The following is a 15,831-nucleotide window of genomic DNA, read 5'->3' as shown; positions in this document are numbered from 1 at the left end:
TCAAATTGCCTTGTTGTTGAATAGTAGTAATTCTTTATGTACTCTGCATTTTGCAATTTTGGTGAATTAATTTATTTTCTCTAGCATTTTTTTGTGAATTTTAAGGGACTTCTATGTATAAAAATCATGTCATCTGGGAGCAGAAATAATTTTACTTCTGCCTTTCCAATTTAGAAAGTTTTTATTTTGCTTTGATATCATAGCAGTACTGCCTCATGTAATGAATTAGGAAGTGTTCTTTCCTTCTTTATCCTCCTCTTCCCCTCATTTTCTTCCTCCTATTCTTTTTGGAAGAGATTGAAGAACAATGTTAAATCTTCATTAAATGTTCGGGGAGTTGAGTACAGTGGCAGACACCTGTAATCCCAGAGACTTGGGAGGTTTAGGAAGGAGGACTGCAAGTTCAAGGCCAACCTTAGCAAATAAGTGAGACCCTGTCTCAAAATAAAAAATAAAAATGGTTGGGGATGTACCTCAGTGGTAAAGTCCCCCTGGGTTCAATCCCCAGTACTGCTCTACAGAAAAACAGTTTCGGGAATTAATTCACTAGTGAAGCCTTCTTGTCCTGGGCTTTTGTTGTTGTTGTTGTTAAGAGATTTAGGATTACTGATCCAATCTTCATAATTATTGGTCTTTTCAGGTTTTTTTTTTATTGTGATTAATTGTGGTGAATGTGTGTTCTAGGAATTTGTCCATTTCATGTAGGTCATTCAATGTCTTGGCATACAAATGTTCATAGCATTCTCTGGTAATCCTTTTTATTTCTGTAAAGCAAGTATTAATGTCTCTACTTTCATTTCTAATTTGAGTCTTTCCTTTTTTGTTCTCAGTCTAGTTAAAGGCTTGTCAATTTAGTTGATCCTTTCAAAGTACCAACTTTTGGTTTTGTGGCTTTTTTCTATATTGTTTTTCTATCCTCTATTTTCACTTATCTCCACTCTAATCATTATTATTTTTTTCCTTATGCTGGCTTTGGGTTAGCTTTCTCTTGTTTTTCCAGCCTCTTAAGATGTAAAGCTGGGTCTTTGATTTGAAATTTCTTCTTTTTTAATGGATGTGTTATGACTGTATATTTCCCTATTCACATTGCTTGTTTTCCTCCCAGAAGTTTTGTCATGTTGTGTTTCCATTTTCATTTGTCTCAAGGTATTTTATAACACAGCTTACTGATTACTACTTATCTTGAGTCTACTGATGAGATCATAACTATCATTCTTCATTACTGAGATGGTTTTTGATTTTATATTTTCTTTTGATTTTTTTCCTTAAGACCCTATTAGCTTACATAAATCATCTATTCTTGCATGTTGTCTACTTTTTCCATTAGAGCCCCTAATATATAAATCACATAATTCAATTATCTTTGTCATATATGAATATGGTTCTGATGATTGCTTTGTCTACTCAGGCATTTTTTTTCCTTTTGTCTTTAACTGTTACCCAACCTTCAGAGAAGTCAGGACAGAGAAAACAGCTGAATTTTACAAACAGATTAGTTTTAATTGACATGATAATGAAGTTCCTTCTCTAATCCTTTCACACACAAAAAAAAGGTAACCTTATCTCACTTAGCATGATATTCTTCAACTCCATCCATTAACCTACAAATGCCATAATTTTATTCTTCTTTATGGCTGAATAATATTCCATTGTATATATATACCACAGTTTCTTTATCCATTCACCTATTGAAAGGCATCAAGGTTGATCCCAAAATCTAGCTATTGTGAATGGAGCTGCTATAAATGCTAATGTGGCTGTGTCACTGTAGTATGCTGATTTTAAGTCCTTTGGGACATGCTAAGTGAGATAAACCAATCCCAAAAAACCAAAGACCAAATGTTTTCTCCAATAAATGAATGATGATACATAACAGGGAGGGGACAGGAGGTAAGGGCAGAATGGAGGAAGGATGGATTGTGTAGAGGGAAATGAGGGGTGGAGAGAGGGCGGGGGAAGGAAAGATAATGGAAAGAGACAAACATTATTATCCTGTATACATGTATGATTACACAAACTGTGTAACTCTACTCCATGTACAATCAGATAAATGAAAAGTTGTACCCCATATGGGCATGATGAATCAAAAAATAAAAAATTAAAATAAAAAAGGTAATCTGAAGTAACCTGATATTAACCAATCCGTTTTTCTAATATTCTGTCTTCCTTTCTCTGCCTCAGAAGGAACATAACTTTGAAATGACCAATCTTCTTTCTGTTCTTCATTTCTGCATTCTTAGTCTTTATCTATAAAATGAAACTCTTTGGCTCAGATCATTGGAATACTTGTCCTATTTTATGAAATGAAGTGTTGCCTGATTCTAGAGTCAAAACCAAAGCCAATTAAGATCATGAAACTGCTATAATTTTGTCCTTTGAAACATTGTTTTGTAAATTGTTGTCCAAAGCCAAGTATGCTATATAGGGCAACAGGTACAGAGGCCACTAGGTTATTATGATAGTGGTATGGTTGTTGCTGTTGTTATTATTATGATGATGATGCTGCGATGCTGGAGATAGAACCCAGGACCTCACACTTGGCTTTACCACTAAGCCACACCCCTAGCCCTATCCAAAAGCTTACAATGTAAGGATGTATGTTAACCTAGACTGTCAGTGTGCCATAGCCACAGACACCAGAGGCTTCCAGTTCCTCATATGAGCTTATTTTTCCTCCTTTCTTTTCTTTCCTTTGTGGTTTCCTTAAGGCATGGTGGGGGACTGTCCCCTTCCAATCTTTAATCAGTCTCCATACTTTTAGTCACTATGCCTGGAGGGAGGCTGAGGTGGGATTAAACTTTCAAAGTCTGGTCCCTTTGTGCCCAGTGTTTCCAGTCCATCTCTGTGGAGCCCTATCCCTTTCTGTCTGTTCCTTGAGTTATTTTCCTTACGTGGGTCAGAAAGGCTAGAGAGGTCTGGAGGGATGGGTTCTCTCCTTCAGTGTGGGGATTTCAGCACAGCCCTGGGGAGCCACTCTCCTTCAAGGGAGGCATTTGTTAGGGGGAAAGGTCACAGGGTTTCCCAATGCCCCCCACTCCTACTATCCCCCTGGACTGGTTCCTGGAGGAAAATCTTCGTGAACTGTTGGTCTCCTTTCTCCCCCAGGCCCCAGTTTCCCACTCAGTCTGCAACAACTTGTCAGAATTTCTATTCAAGTGTTCCTGCAGGTTCTAGGTATCTCTAGACTTCCCTCCCAGCTACAGATCTTGGTCCCAGTTTTTCTCTGAATGTATGCTTGGATGGGGCCGGGGGAGGTTGTGAGCCTGTGATCTCAGTTCTCCAATAGGTCAAGGAAAGTCACTGATATTCAGTTAGTCCAGCTTTTTCTTGTTAAAGGATAGAATGATGACTTCCAGGTCTTTACATGTAATAACAACAGCAACAGCAATAAAAATCACTCCTGTCTCAATGGTGGGTTTGAATGTAAATGTGGAGTCCAGGCATTAACATCAAGATGGGCAGTTGGCAGTGTAGTGGAGCCATGGAAGCAGAGAGCTCTGTTCATTATAAACGTACATCCTTTCATTGTTTAAGGTAAGTTTTGTTTTCACAATTTTGAAGAGGATTTTAGTAAAGAATAGAGAATAAAGAGTGAATGAAGCCTTGTTTATAACAACACAAATAGGAAATGACTTGAATGTCTAACAACTGGGGAGGGTTTCAAGTAACTGTCACCTATGAAACTGCCCTGCAGTTGTTCAGAGGAGTGGGGGGAGGTTTCCAAGCCTGAGGAGGAAGTCCTGGGCAGTAAAGAAAGATCACAGGTCACATGTGTTTATGTCATGGGCCAGAAACCATTTGAGGACACACAAATTCTGATTGGAGGAAGAGGGTACTGCACCACAGCTTTGCCAGGATTGGTTGTAGTAAATGTGAATTAATTTTGTAACAACAGACAGCAAAGGGAGGAAAGATGGAAATTTGATTTTCACTCACTGTTTTCTATTCTGAGCCTTTTGACTTTTCATCCCATGTATTTAGTCCCATTACAGAAAATAAATAGGAAACCAAGGAGGGTAAGACACCCTCCCTGATATAGCTGGCAGGATCTTGCCTCACCCCCTCTCCTTTTCCAGTCTCCTGATCTCAGCCTCACCCCAGTCCAACCTGCCCCCTCACCCCAGCCTGTCTCAGCTTCCCCGAGTCACTGAGGTGTGATCCTAGACAAGCCACTCAGCCTCTGTGGGACAGCTGGATGCGTTTCTCCAGTTTTTATTTTACAGAGAGAAAACTTGTGATAACTTCTACAGCTGTATGTGAACAACGATGGTTAGAAACAATCAGAGAACCTGGTGCCTATCACATGCCTGTGATCCCAGCAACTCTGGAGGCCGAGGCAGGAAGACTGCAATTTCAAGACCAGCCTCAGCCATCCTTGGCACTTACTGAGACTCTGTCTCAAAATAAAGAAAAATAAAAAGTGAAAAAGAGATGTAGGTATACCTCAGTGATAGAGCACCCCTTGGTTGAATTTTCAGTATCGAGAGAGAGAGAGAGAGAGAGAGAGAGAGAGAGAGAGAGAGAGAGAGAGAGAGAGAAGAAGAAGAAGAAGAAGAAGAAGAAGAAGGAGGAGGAGGAGGAGGAGGAGGAGGAGGAGGAGGAGGAGGAGGAGGAGGAGGAAGAGGAAGAGGAGAAGGAAATAAAGAATGAAAGAAATGACCAGAGAGTTCTGAAGATGTCTACCCAGACCTCTCCATTCCCAGCCTAGGATCAGACACCTTAACTGACTCGAGTCCCTCTTTTTTTTTTTCAGTGGGTCACTCTCAGGCTCATGGAGTCTGGCTACACTGGCACTGTCTGGACCTTTCTTACTGGGGAGGGCAGCCTGAGGAGTGGGGAGTGTGGAGAGAAATCACCCCTAAAAGGGGCAATTTTCCTCATTTCTCTTCCATTCTCCCAGCAAGTTGCCTAGCTGACCACTTTGGGACCCCCGCCTGAGATGGCTGAATGAGCATCTCTGGGGTGCTGGTATTGTTTAAACCACTTCCCAGGTGCAGAGCTATTGGGCCTTGTGGTTCCTCCCAGGTAGACATGACCCTCGTTCTGCATTTCCTTAGCTCTGCTGCTGGGTCTCTGCAGTCCGACCCATGGCTTTGGGTTCTTGGGTGCCCATTGGTCCCCCATCACTGCTAATTCTAGGCCCTTTTTTCTGGGCCTGGATGGCCTTGGTTCCTGTCCTTTCAAATGCTCTTGGGTTCTCCCCAGTCACCACAAGTGACTGTGACTCAAGGCATGATGAGGAAACACTGTCCCCTGCCATGAGAAAGGCATTTGGCTCTCAAGCAAAGTCATGTTTAAACTTCTGCTTGGCTTTTCTCCATACACAAGGCTCATGGTCAACAAGAAATCAGAAAACCATATTCAGCATTTCAACACTTCATTCTTTCAACACATATTTACTGAGGACTTACTCTGTCAGATACAATACAAAGTCAGAGGGCTGCAACTGAGGGAGGGTAGCCTCTGTTCTCTCAGCCTGCTTCCAGGAAGACGTGTGGCTGGCACCGTTGGGTGCTCAGACATATACAGCCTGAAAGAAAGATGGGGGAGGCTCCAAGAGAGGCTTTTGCTGTCAGAATTCAGCTGGAGAGTCCAGAGCCTGCTAAAGAGGAGGGTTTTTGGAACCGGGAGTGGGATTGTAACCTGACCAACCCCACACCCTATCTGTCCATGGGCAGGTCACATGGGACTCTGCATCTGGGTCCAGATCTGAAAAGTATAAGAACTGCATTTTTAGAATGATGCAGGGGTCAGGAGACTGATCCCCATATAAACCTGATCACAGCCAGGCTCATGACTGTTTTGATCACATTTGTGGGTCCTGGAAGGAGGATTCAGATGTGGTTGTGCAGGAGAGGTAGCCTTAAACCTCCCTCTTGTACCAGGTATGGATGGGCCCAGTCAACAGCCTTTCTGTACCTTTTAAAACCTACAGTATGCAGCCTGCATCCTGCACATAGCATGTATCAGTAGCTGCTATGAATGAAGGCCACAGCATTTCTAGCCTGAAGTCAAATGTCAGCTATTCAGGAGAGGTACCATCTCTGTTCTACCTTGTGGGACTGCAATCCTGTCTGAAATTCCTCCTCTGACTTCTTCCCACAGTTAGAGCTGGTGCATCTCTGTTCCCTTCCCATGGGAGCTCTGCATGAAAGGTGACTTCTCTAACAGTTTGTCTACAACCTGACCCACCCACTTTCCCCTAGAAAAAAATTTCACAGCTGCCTGTAGTGTCCCATCCCTTGTCTCTGACTGTAGCATTTTGGCTGAGATAGAAGTTAATCCTGTAGAAAGCAAGTGGGTTGCCTGTCCTTGCACCTGCTGCCCTGACACTGGGCCAGAGTGGACACTGGCCCTTCCTGGGGACACCAGCTGTCTTTTCTCTTCATAGATCTGAATGTTTTTGTGCTGTGGCCATTGGAGTGGGGGAAAAAAAAACCCCATTCAGAAGCAAGTTTTCCTGAAGAGGGAATGGGGATGCTGACTATGTGGAAGGGGCAGAGAGAAAGGCCTTTGCCACTAAAATGTAGAATTGCAGATTTGGAAAGAAAAACTGGACTTCTTCCCAAAGAGCACTTTGCTATCCTTGTCTTAGAGAGTGCAAGTTGAAGGCGATCATTACTTGCACAGGTTGATTTGTCACAGAGAATCTAGAAACACTCATCAACAGGGTAGGCAGGTTTTGACTGGCTCTGGTAGGGCTGCATAATAATGCAGGACCTTGGCAGATTCAGGGCTCTTGCTGTGATGGGGCTGGTTTTGCTTCATATTCCCTAGCATGAGCCTTCCAAACCCCCCAGTGTGTTGTGGCACCTGACCTGGGCAGAATTAGTGAGGTGAGGCCAGTGGGCCCTCCCGAGCTCATCCCCATCTGCTTCCTGTTCCAAGCCTTGAACCTCATCCTTCTCACACACCCAAGCAGAAACATTGGCTCTCTTAGCCTCCCCTCATTTTATAGTGTGGACCATTTTTTCCTGTTGGTCTCAAGTCTGAACTCCTCTTGGACATACTGCATGAGGAGCATCTAAGAGTTCACAGTTTAGAGCTGTCCTTGACTTTGGGTTCAGGCACGGATGCCTCCACATGAAAATCCACCCCTCCCCCACTTGCTTCAGTTCTGCCCCCTCCCCCCAACACAGTCCTCCAGTTTTGGACAAAAGGTAAAAATTTGGTTTCTCCATTCTCCTGAATGTGACCATAAAGATACAGCTCCTGATGAAGGTGAACCTGTTCTACAGATGGGGCTTAGTCTTGGTGGGCCTGGGAGCCCCAACTTTCAACTAGCCTCAAGAGAGGCCCTCTTGGGTCAGGAGATTGTGGCAGCATGTGGAGCACTTGCAGAGAAGCCCACCTACCGCTGGCTGTCCAAAGTGAGGCCCAGGGTTTCCGAGGGATATCTCCGGGGATTCTGCCCAGCAGTAGGAGCTATGGGAGGCTCAGAGTCCAGCTGACTCTTCTGTGCTGCCTGTGTCACAGCCCTGGGACTGAGTTGCAGTGACTGGTCCTCCACAGAGGCACAGGTCTGGGCACCCAGTCTGGAGGGTTCTAACTTGAGCTGGCTCAGGTTCAGGATGAGGCCTGGATATCTCTGGTCCTGTGGGCTGTTTTGGATGGGGAGGCCACAGATAGCAACCCCATTGGGAGAACTGCTGGTCTGTTTCTGCTGCAGAATGTCAGGGCCCCAGGCTGGAGTCTGCCTGAAGGGTCCACTGCCTATGTCCTGCCTGGGAGGCTGGCTGTCTGGGTGGATCTGCAAGGCTGCCACATGGGCCACATAGCCTGCCAAGGTGGGCCCTACATCCAGAGCATTTCCTCCATGCCCTGGCCTCCATGGGCTTTGAGAATGCATCAGGTTCTCAGGTGGCCTGGGTTCCTTCTGTGAGCCAGGCCAGGCAGTGGAGTTTGGAGCCTTGCCTTTACTGGAAACGTCTCTTGTATTGGTTGAAGACCCCACAGAGGAGAACAAAGTATTAGGGTATCCTTGTGTCTCTTCCTCTAGAGAGTTCTTGGGTGGGGTGCCAGTCTCCCTTGCAATCTCCTCTGGGACATCACCCTCTTTGACAAGCAGACCTTTAGTGGCTGGGTGAGCCCACAGCTGCTGCCTGCTGGGTGCTGAGCATACTGTGGCCCTGCCTGCATCTGAGGCCTGTTCCCCCCTGCCCTCTAGCTTCTCTGCTGGTCCTCTAGGGGCCCGCTGTGGACCAGATGAGGTTGTAGGCTCCCCAGGGGCAGGGACTGGGGCAGGTGGGGCACGGCGAAGCCAGTTGACAATGCCCATGGTGATAGCCAGCTCTGTATCACAGAGCTTTAGCAGGCATTCCTTGCCCTTCCAAGAGCTTTGCAGGAAGCCCTGGCTAAGCAAGTCAGGGCCTGGTGCTGGGGCCAGGTTCTCCTCCGCCCCCACATGGAAGCTGCACATGGACAGTGGCGTCCCCAAGGCTGGTCCTGACAGACTCTCAGACACACACAAGTCATCATCCAGGTTTGGTCCAACAGGGCCCTCGCTGGGGTCATAGAAGAGCTCATAAAGGGCGTCCCCACTGTAGCTGTCCCTGGGGAAGGCAGCTGCAGGTGTTCCTGGGCTTGGGGTCTCCTTCTTATCCTCCTCAAGGCCCGGGGAGAAGGAGTCATAGTATCCCTCATCACTCGTAGATACGGATTCTGGTTGCTCGCTTTTGGGGGTGCCTGTGTCTATAGAGCTGGCTTTGGAGCCACTTGGAGGGTCCCTGCAGGGGAACAGGGGCAACTCTGCCAACCCAGTTGTATCTGGCCTGGGTTGGTCTGTGTTTGTCCCCTGAGGACCTGCCAGCCATGGGCCTAGCAGAGCACGCTGCTGCTGCCTCACAGAGCGATTCACACTCTCCCAGAACTTGGTGAAATCCAACACCTCATTCTGGGCAGGTGAAGCCAGCTGTTCCACACTGTCTTGTGAAGGGCCCCTGAGTTCCTTGCTTTCCAAGGCTTGGGACCCCCGAGCTGGGCTCTCAGGGCCTTCACTAAGCTCTAGAGGTGGCAACGAGCTCTCATCTGCAAAGATCTCCCCACAACCTGTGAGTGAGTCAAAGCTCTTCAGGGAGGCTACGTCCTCACACAGGGCACTGCAGAGGTCGAAGGGTGAGTCAGGCAGGAACTCACTGTCAGACAGGTCGTGGCACAGGTCATCCAGCTCCAGCCCCTCACCCTGGGAAAAGAAGGTTTTGCCTCTCTGCCTTGCAGCATCTGATGGGTCCCCAGGGGAGGACAGGCTCTTCCCTTTGGCTGCCAGTGAGGCCAAGTTCTCTGTCTTATTTCTGCGGATATGGAATAGGTTCCGGAAGCACTTCTTGGGCCTTTTTAAAGAAATCCTCTTCCTTGGTATACTTTTGGCCACAGCTGGCACAAAGGGCATCTGGGGTACAAAGTGGCGGTAGTCAATCATGCGCTGGCTGTCAGTGGGTCCTGGGAAGCTTGCACTACCCACCAGCTGCCCTGTGGTGGTTGCTGCCCTACTGGCCCCTGGAACACTTTCATGAGTCTTGCTCTTCCGTACCAATTTGAAGGTAGCAGGACCCCCCTCAGGGTCAGTCTGTGCCCCCTTGTTGGGGCATCGATCATACCCTTGGGTGCTGGAGCTGGCTTCAGACCCCTTCTCACAGTGGGGTCTCTGCTGCCCTCCCAGCGAGACTGACCAGGGACCTGCATCCTCTCTGGCTACAGCAGTGGCTGCAGTATCTGTGGGCTTCTCATGGGAAATCTGCAGGCTGGATTTGATGAAGGTCTTTCCCCTCTTCAGTTCCATGCTGCCAGTGACCCCTGCAACTGTGGAGGAAAGTAGGGGGTATTCAGTATCAGAGACTGGAAGGTATCAAAGACCTCTGCCCACCCTGTCCCCTGTCACATGACTTGCTCAGCAGCAGAGGCCTGGGTCCCAGTGGGACCTCCATGGTGGTAGTGGAGAGTGGAATGAAACAGCCTCACCCTCATGCACCACTCCTATTTTTATAGACAAGTGATGCCCTGAGCAGTAAAGTCACATGCCTAAAGGCACACAGTAGGAGTCAAAATGATTGCTGCTGGTCTGTGACCTGATGCATGCTGCATCTGTGAGCCCTCAACTCCCTTAAACACCTTCTCAGCTCATCTGACCAATTTAGACTCCCATTTCTAAGTCTGAGTAATCAACAATAAGACCTCAGTTCACCCTCACCAGATCCTAGGAAGATCATGGCCATTCTGAGTGGATGGAGCAGAGGATCCAATCAAGTAAACTGCCTCCTTCATTTGCTAAGATGGCTGAGAGGATACCCACACCAGCCTGCCTCCCAGGCCTGAGGCAGCTAGCCGTCCAAGACCAGAAACCTTTCTGCTGAGGCAAGACTCAATCTACAGGGATGTCATGGGGCAAGACACAGCCTGCAGAGCTTTAGGACAGAAGGGAGAGAGAACCTCACAGTGGGAGGCAGTGTGCGCTTGGTAGAGGCCAACTGGGAGACACAGAGCCTGACAGGCAGTGTCACCTTCTATGCATACTTACTGACAGATATTGGTGTCTGTAGCGTCATCCCGAGAAGGATTCTCATATCCAGAAACCTTCCACGGGAAAGGCACTGGGATCTGCCCTGTGGTGGAAGTAGGTTAAGGTAGAAAGAGTGCTAAAGACTTGCTTGTCCTGGCACAACTGGGCTATCTGTTCTTATCCTGAAGTCAGTGAAGTGCAACAATGGTCTTATAATGAGTGGGTGGATCTGGGTGGAGGATATAATAAATGAAGAGAGACAATTATCAAGAAATGTTTCAAATGAGCTGAGGAAGGGGACTGCAGTCGATGTCATTATGAGGGTGAAGTTATTAGGTCTTCCAAAGATTCAGCAACCACATGGAGAAAGAGAATCTGGCAGGGAGTCATGAATATGGAGGGCCTGAATTCGTGCCAAGAGAATGGAATGGAACACGGTGAGAAAAGTCAAAGAAAGAGGTAGGGTAGGAACTGAGTGAGGTGGGGGAAGGGGCCTGTGCCAGGAGCTGGCTTGTGGGAGAGAGGAGCAAGGATCTAGTTTTAACATGCTGCTCTTGGGGTAAGTTTGAAGACCCTCCAAACCCAGAAAGAGCAGGGACAAAACTGTGAGTACAAGTTAAGAACCTTCTGAGTTCTTGCCTACCACACCATCATGGCTTCTCCTTTCACCTGAAACACTGAAACACACTCTCCTTACCAATGCCCCCTTCCTCACTTTCCTTGTTCATGAGTGACCTGAGGGTTGTCCACAGTCTAGCCAGAGAGAGACAGAGCGGGAGAGGGAGAGAGACTGAAGAGAAAGTTTGTGACTGGTTTTCTTTGATTCTCCTTCTCCTTGAGAATGGTTCTGTGGATAGCCCTGCATTCACTTGCCCCAGCTCCCAGTTTGCGAGGAGAATTGCAGCAGGCAGAAAGCACATGGTCAATGGAGCCTATGTATCTGTAGACCCATTCCCACAGAAGTTGTAGAGATACAACCAGACAGTACTCCTTGACCTGTGAAGCTCTAAGGTGCTTCTGCATGAGGACATGGGTGAGGAGAGGGGCTGTTTCACAGCCCCGTAGGCAGAGCCGTACTGCCAAGGCTCACAGGGACGAGCTGATGGGCCTCCACCTGTTCCCACCTGTGGGTAGTGCTTCCTTTCCTCTGAGGGGCACTTAAGACTTTCGATTGGAGGATGAGAGAAGGAGCAGGCATCATGCCCAGGAAAGCTGCAAAAGTCAGGCTTGTCACCAGCTGGCCTTTGGTGGCAGCACCCTGGATACTAGAACCATGCCTTGGGCTGTCATTTTGTTTTTTCTGCTTGCTGCCAGATGGCATACGCCCAATCCTTTTTTATCTTGCAGCTGCAAACCCTTCACACGTTCCTTTGCAGCTTAAATAAGACCTCACCCAACTCTGATAGACTTTGCTGCACACTTTGACCCACACTTGAGTCTTGGCCACACTCACTTAATCAGGCACAGAACTTGGTCCATGACTTTAGAAAGAAAAAGCTATTGAAAAATAAAACCTCCATTTTTACATAGAATAAATTGAGGTTCAGAAAAATCAATAGACTGGTCAAGGTCACATAAATGGTAAGGGAAGAACTGAGATTTGAACTTGATGTCCTATGAATCAACAGTTCAAATTCTCTTCTAGAAGAAATCTAAAGTAGAATAATAAGTGCATTCTCATAAGGAGTTTGAGAAAACACAATGAAAGTGAAGATTACAGGCAACAAGGGTAGTTTACACAAATTTAGAAAAATTACAATTGAAGGTAATATAACATTGATGGCAAGAAATTTTGGAGATACTCATTCCAAGATCTCTATTTCACTTACCATTCTTTATGTTTTAGAAAAATCTTTTGATTACCACACACTTGCAAATAACTTCAACCAGGCTACAAAGAGAATTATTTCACTGTGTGCAGAATTCTGCAATTGCAAGAATTAAAATGGTTTGATAGAGATCTCTATAAATAAAACTACTGGCTTCTCAGTTCTCAGAGCAATCAACTGATTTCAAATGATAAACTGTTGGAAATTTCACTTTCCCCTGAACTTGGAAAATGATCTTTAAAATAGCTGTCATTGGCTCTCAATGACTGGTCTTGGTGTGACTAATTGACAACACTGTTTTTGAGTTTACTTAGCAATCTGTGCATATAAAGGACAACAAGTACTGAGGTGCAGAACAATGAACTGGATACAGCAGTACTGGAGCAATCACACGGACTCTATTATGTATTCTCCGTGGTCAATTTCTGCATTAAAATATTTTATGGAGCCTGTCTCTTTGGAAATGTGTAGCCTTCATATTATATGGGTGAAAACTCCCTGGCTAGAGGCAGGCTGAGCAGTCAGCTCCCATGACAGTTCTCAGGGGCAGAATAGGATTTATGTGGACATCCAGATGCTGGCACTGTCACTGCCTGAGGGCAAAGGCCAAATGTGTCTAGGTTCTCAGTGGCAAAAATGCACACTTTGTTTTGTAACCCTGTGGCTAAAGACTTGTTAGTGGAAGCTCAGCAGGAAACATGACAGGTCCTCCCCCACCATGTGACACATCCCTTCGCCCAAAAGGAAAGCAAATTGTCCCTCCCTTTCTGGTCTGCACTACTTGGAAACCACTGATTACTCATTTTGGTGCTTCGTCTTGTTCCTCAACTAAACTGAAATTCTTTAAGTCCTAGGATTCCAGCTATTATTTAAGTGAAATACTTTATGTGTTTGTGATACCTTAGTCATATTTTACATTTAAGTTTCCTAAATAGGATTGCTGGATCTGGAATTTGTGGGGGAATTTTTAATTCTATAAAAAGTTTATGGGTATCTTTTTCTAAGATAGGTCTTGGTGACACCAAGTCCCTAGGATAAGTCTCTCATCTCTAAGACAAACTTGTAAATTCTATGAGAAGAGAAACCACACATTGTATTTATTTAATCAGTTCTGTTTCAGGGATGTGACATTTAAACCAAAACCTAGAAGACAGCAAAAGACAACCAGGCAAAAGATGTGGAAAAGCATATTCTAGTCAGAGGAAACCCTCTTCAAAAAGGTCCCAAGGAACAAGGGAAAGAATCTATTCAAGGATCTGAAAGTGGCCCTAGTGACCAGAGCAGCAAGTAAGTGGAATAAGTCCAGAATACTGGCTAGACAGACCACACCTGATTTGTGGTCTGAGGAAAGGTCTTTCTTTTAATCTTCGAGTCATGGGGAACCACCCATCAAGAGCAAGTGACAGGGCCAATTTTCAGCTTTTATAGGTGACTTCAGCTGCAAGTAAAAAATGGAAGGTCGGGCAAGAGAGAAGTCAAGGAGGTGTGTTAGAAGCCAGACTGGAGTCCAGCAGAGAAGAGGTGATGGCAGAGACTCCCATATCTGTACCTGACACTGCACACACAAAGACATGGATTTACTGTAAATTGAGCACCCAAAATCATTCTGCTGCCCAATTTTCTGCATGATGTCTAACTTCAGCTCAGCTTACTGAAATTTTCTTTTGCCTTTGAGAAGGTAATGCTGTGCATTTCTTTCCACTTTTAACACACCAGTGGTTGGGTGCTTAGTTTCATGGAACAAAATAAAAACCTTGGAGGAACACACATACAACAGAAAAATTTTAAGACATAAAATGTTTGGTTAGTGGTTTTGGTATTTGCTATACCTTGCCCTGTCCCACCCCAGTATCCAGGAAAGTCACAGCAGTGAAATACAAAGACAGGTGTATGGTGTTAAGAAAGAACAGACCTAGGAACGGAGCGCTGCCCAGGGACTTTTTGGAAATTGGGGTATGGGTGGAGGCTATGGGGCGGTAGTTTATTTCTGTAATAGGCTGCCTTGTCATTGGATGGATGGAGTGAAGGCCATTGTGAGAAGGCAAAGCTCTTGTTTTCTGGGGTGGGGGTAGGGTGAGGAATAAAGCAGAAATAGAATCCGCGGTAAAAGCATCACCAAGGCACCCCACCCCCACGCTGGGGAGACAAAGGGCTTTTGGGGGGAGCAAAGGTCTTGGCCCACCTTTGAGGGAGCCCCTGGGCGTTTCTCATCTGCCCGATCCAGAGAATATGGGCCTCCACAACCTTATCCGTTCTTCTTTTGCACACGCACCGCAGGGAGAGAATTTCTTTCGTTCCCAAACCTAAAAGGGTCACCACCCTTAGACCCCAGGCCCTGCACCATCCGCGTTGAGCACCGCAGGGTGGAGGGAATGACCATCCTGGTCCTCCGCACATCGCTCTAGAGAACGTACAAAAATTATCAGATTATCCTCCACCCCCAAATCCACATATATGGGACAGAGACCGATGAAGACTCTCAGGATCTCGGCGACTTACCGCTGGGGCCCAGGAGTGTCGCAGGGCGCGGCGGTAACAGCACCCGCGCGGTGTGCTAGCCGAGCAGCGCGCTCAGCACCACGGTCAGCTCCCGGCGCAGCGCGCAGCCGCGGGGTGGCAGGAAGCCGAGAACCAGCGCCCACCCGCCGCTGCTGGAGGGGCTCCGCCGCAGCGGTGGGAATGGGAAGGCGAGGGTTAAACAGCCCCAGGGCGACGGGAGGGGGCGGGGCTGGACTGGGAGCCAGTCCGACGCAGGCGACCCGCTCTGTGGTGGGCGAGGTGACGCTTACCGGGCCCGGGTGGGGACTGCTCTCAGAGGGCCGCCGCCTCAGTGCGTCGCCGCTGCACCGACCTCGCCCTGTCTCGCTTTGTGTTTGTTTCTTCCCCTGTCTCTGTCTCTGTGTCTCTGCCTCTGGGTTGTGGCTTTGCGTCGCTCAGGCCTGTTCGTCTTCCCTTGGCCCTCCGCACCGCACCCCCGCCTCAGTCCTAACTCCCTGGAGACCACAGGTGTGGGCGCCCCTCCCCCTGAAGCCCTGCGCTCCTGCAACTGCAGACCCCTAACTCTCTTGGAAGGGCCACGTCATACTGAGCCTACCTAGGATTTGGAGCGGGATTGGGAGAAGGGGTAGGCCAGTCTGGAGAGGCAAGGTGGGGTCTTCCAGAATCTTCTTTACATGTCTGTAGTGAACCTGGTTATATTATTAATGGGAATGAAAAAGGAGCTTCCCCTAAAGGTACTTTATGGGCTCTGTTGGTGCTGTGACCTGTCGCAATCTTGGGGAGGGAGCAAAAATGCTGTAGGGACCCTGTCCCTGCAGAGCTGAGTATGAGAGTCCTCAGGCTGAGTCCAGTACTAAGGATAAGTGTGGGGGTCAGGGATAAAGTATAGAGTAAGGAACTCCAGGACCAATGGGGGCAAAGATGAGGGCTGGGGAGGCTGGAGGGTGCACTGCTGATGCTGGGGAGGGGCTCATCTCCACAAGAAAGGTGAGTGTAGGCAAGGAAATG

At 47.3% G+C, this 15,831-nt stretch overlaps 1 protein-coding gene across 1 annotated transcript; it reads right to left on the bottom strand.

Annotated features, from left to right (window-relative positions):
• Positions 1-7,158: 7,158 nt before the first annotated feature.
• AMER3 (APC membrane recruitment protein 3) lies at positions 7,159-14,963 on the bottom strand. The gene is made up of 2 exons (XM_079132706.1): positions 14,824-14,963; positions 7,159-9,798 (listed from the first exon to the last, which is right to left on the bottom strand). The coding sequence occupies exon 2, from the start codon at positions 9,776-9,778 to the stop codon at positions 7,352-7,354; it is 2,427 nt and encodes an 808-aa protein (XP_078988832.1). The 5' UTR covers positions 9,779-9,798; positions 14,824-14,963; the 3' UTR covers positions 7,159-7,351.
• Between the last annotated feature and the right edge of the window lie 868 nt (positions 14,964-15,831).

Source organism: Sciurus vulgaris (genome assembly GCF_902686455.1).
Source record: "Sciurus vulgaris genome assembly, chromosome: 3".
Classification (NCBI taxonomy): domain Eukaryota; kingdom Metazoa; phylum Chordata; class Mammalia; order Rodentia; family Sciuridae; genus Sciurus; species Sciurus vulgaris.
The sequence above is the reverse complement of the archived record's forward strand: the minus strand, read 5'-3'. Positions and strand labels throughout refer to the sequence as shown.

Excerpts from the sequence above, each read along its gene's own strand:
- AMER3 (XM_079132706.1), bottom strand. The coding sequence starts at position 9,778 with ATGGAACTGAAGAGGGGAAAGACCTTCATCAAATCCAGCCTGCAGATT.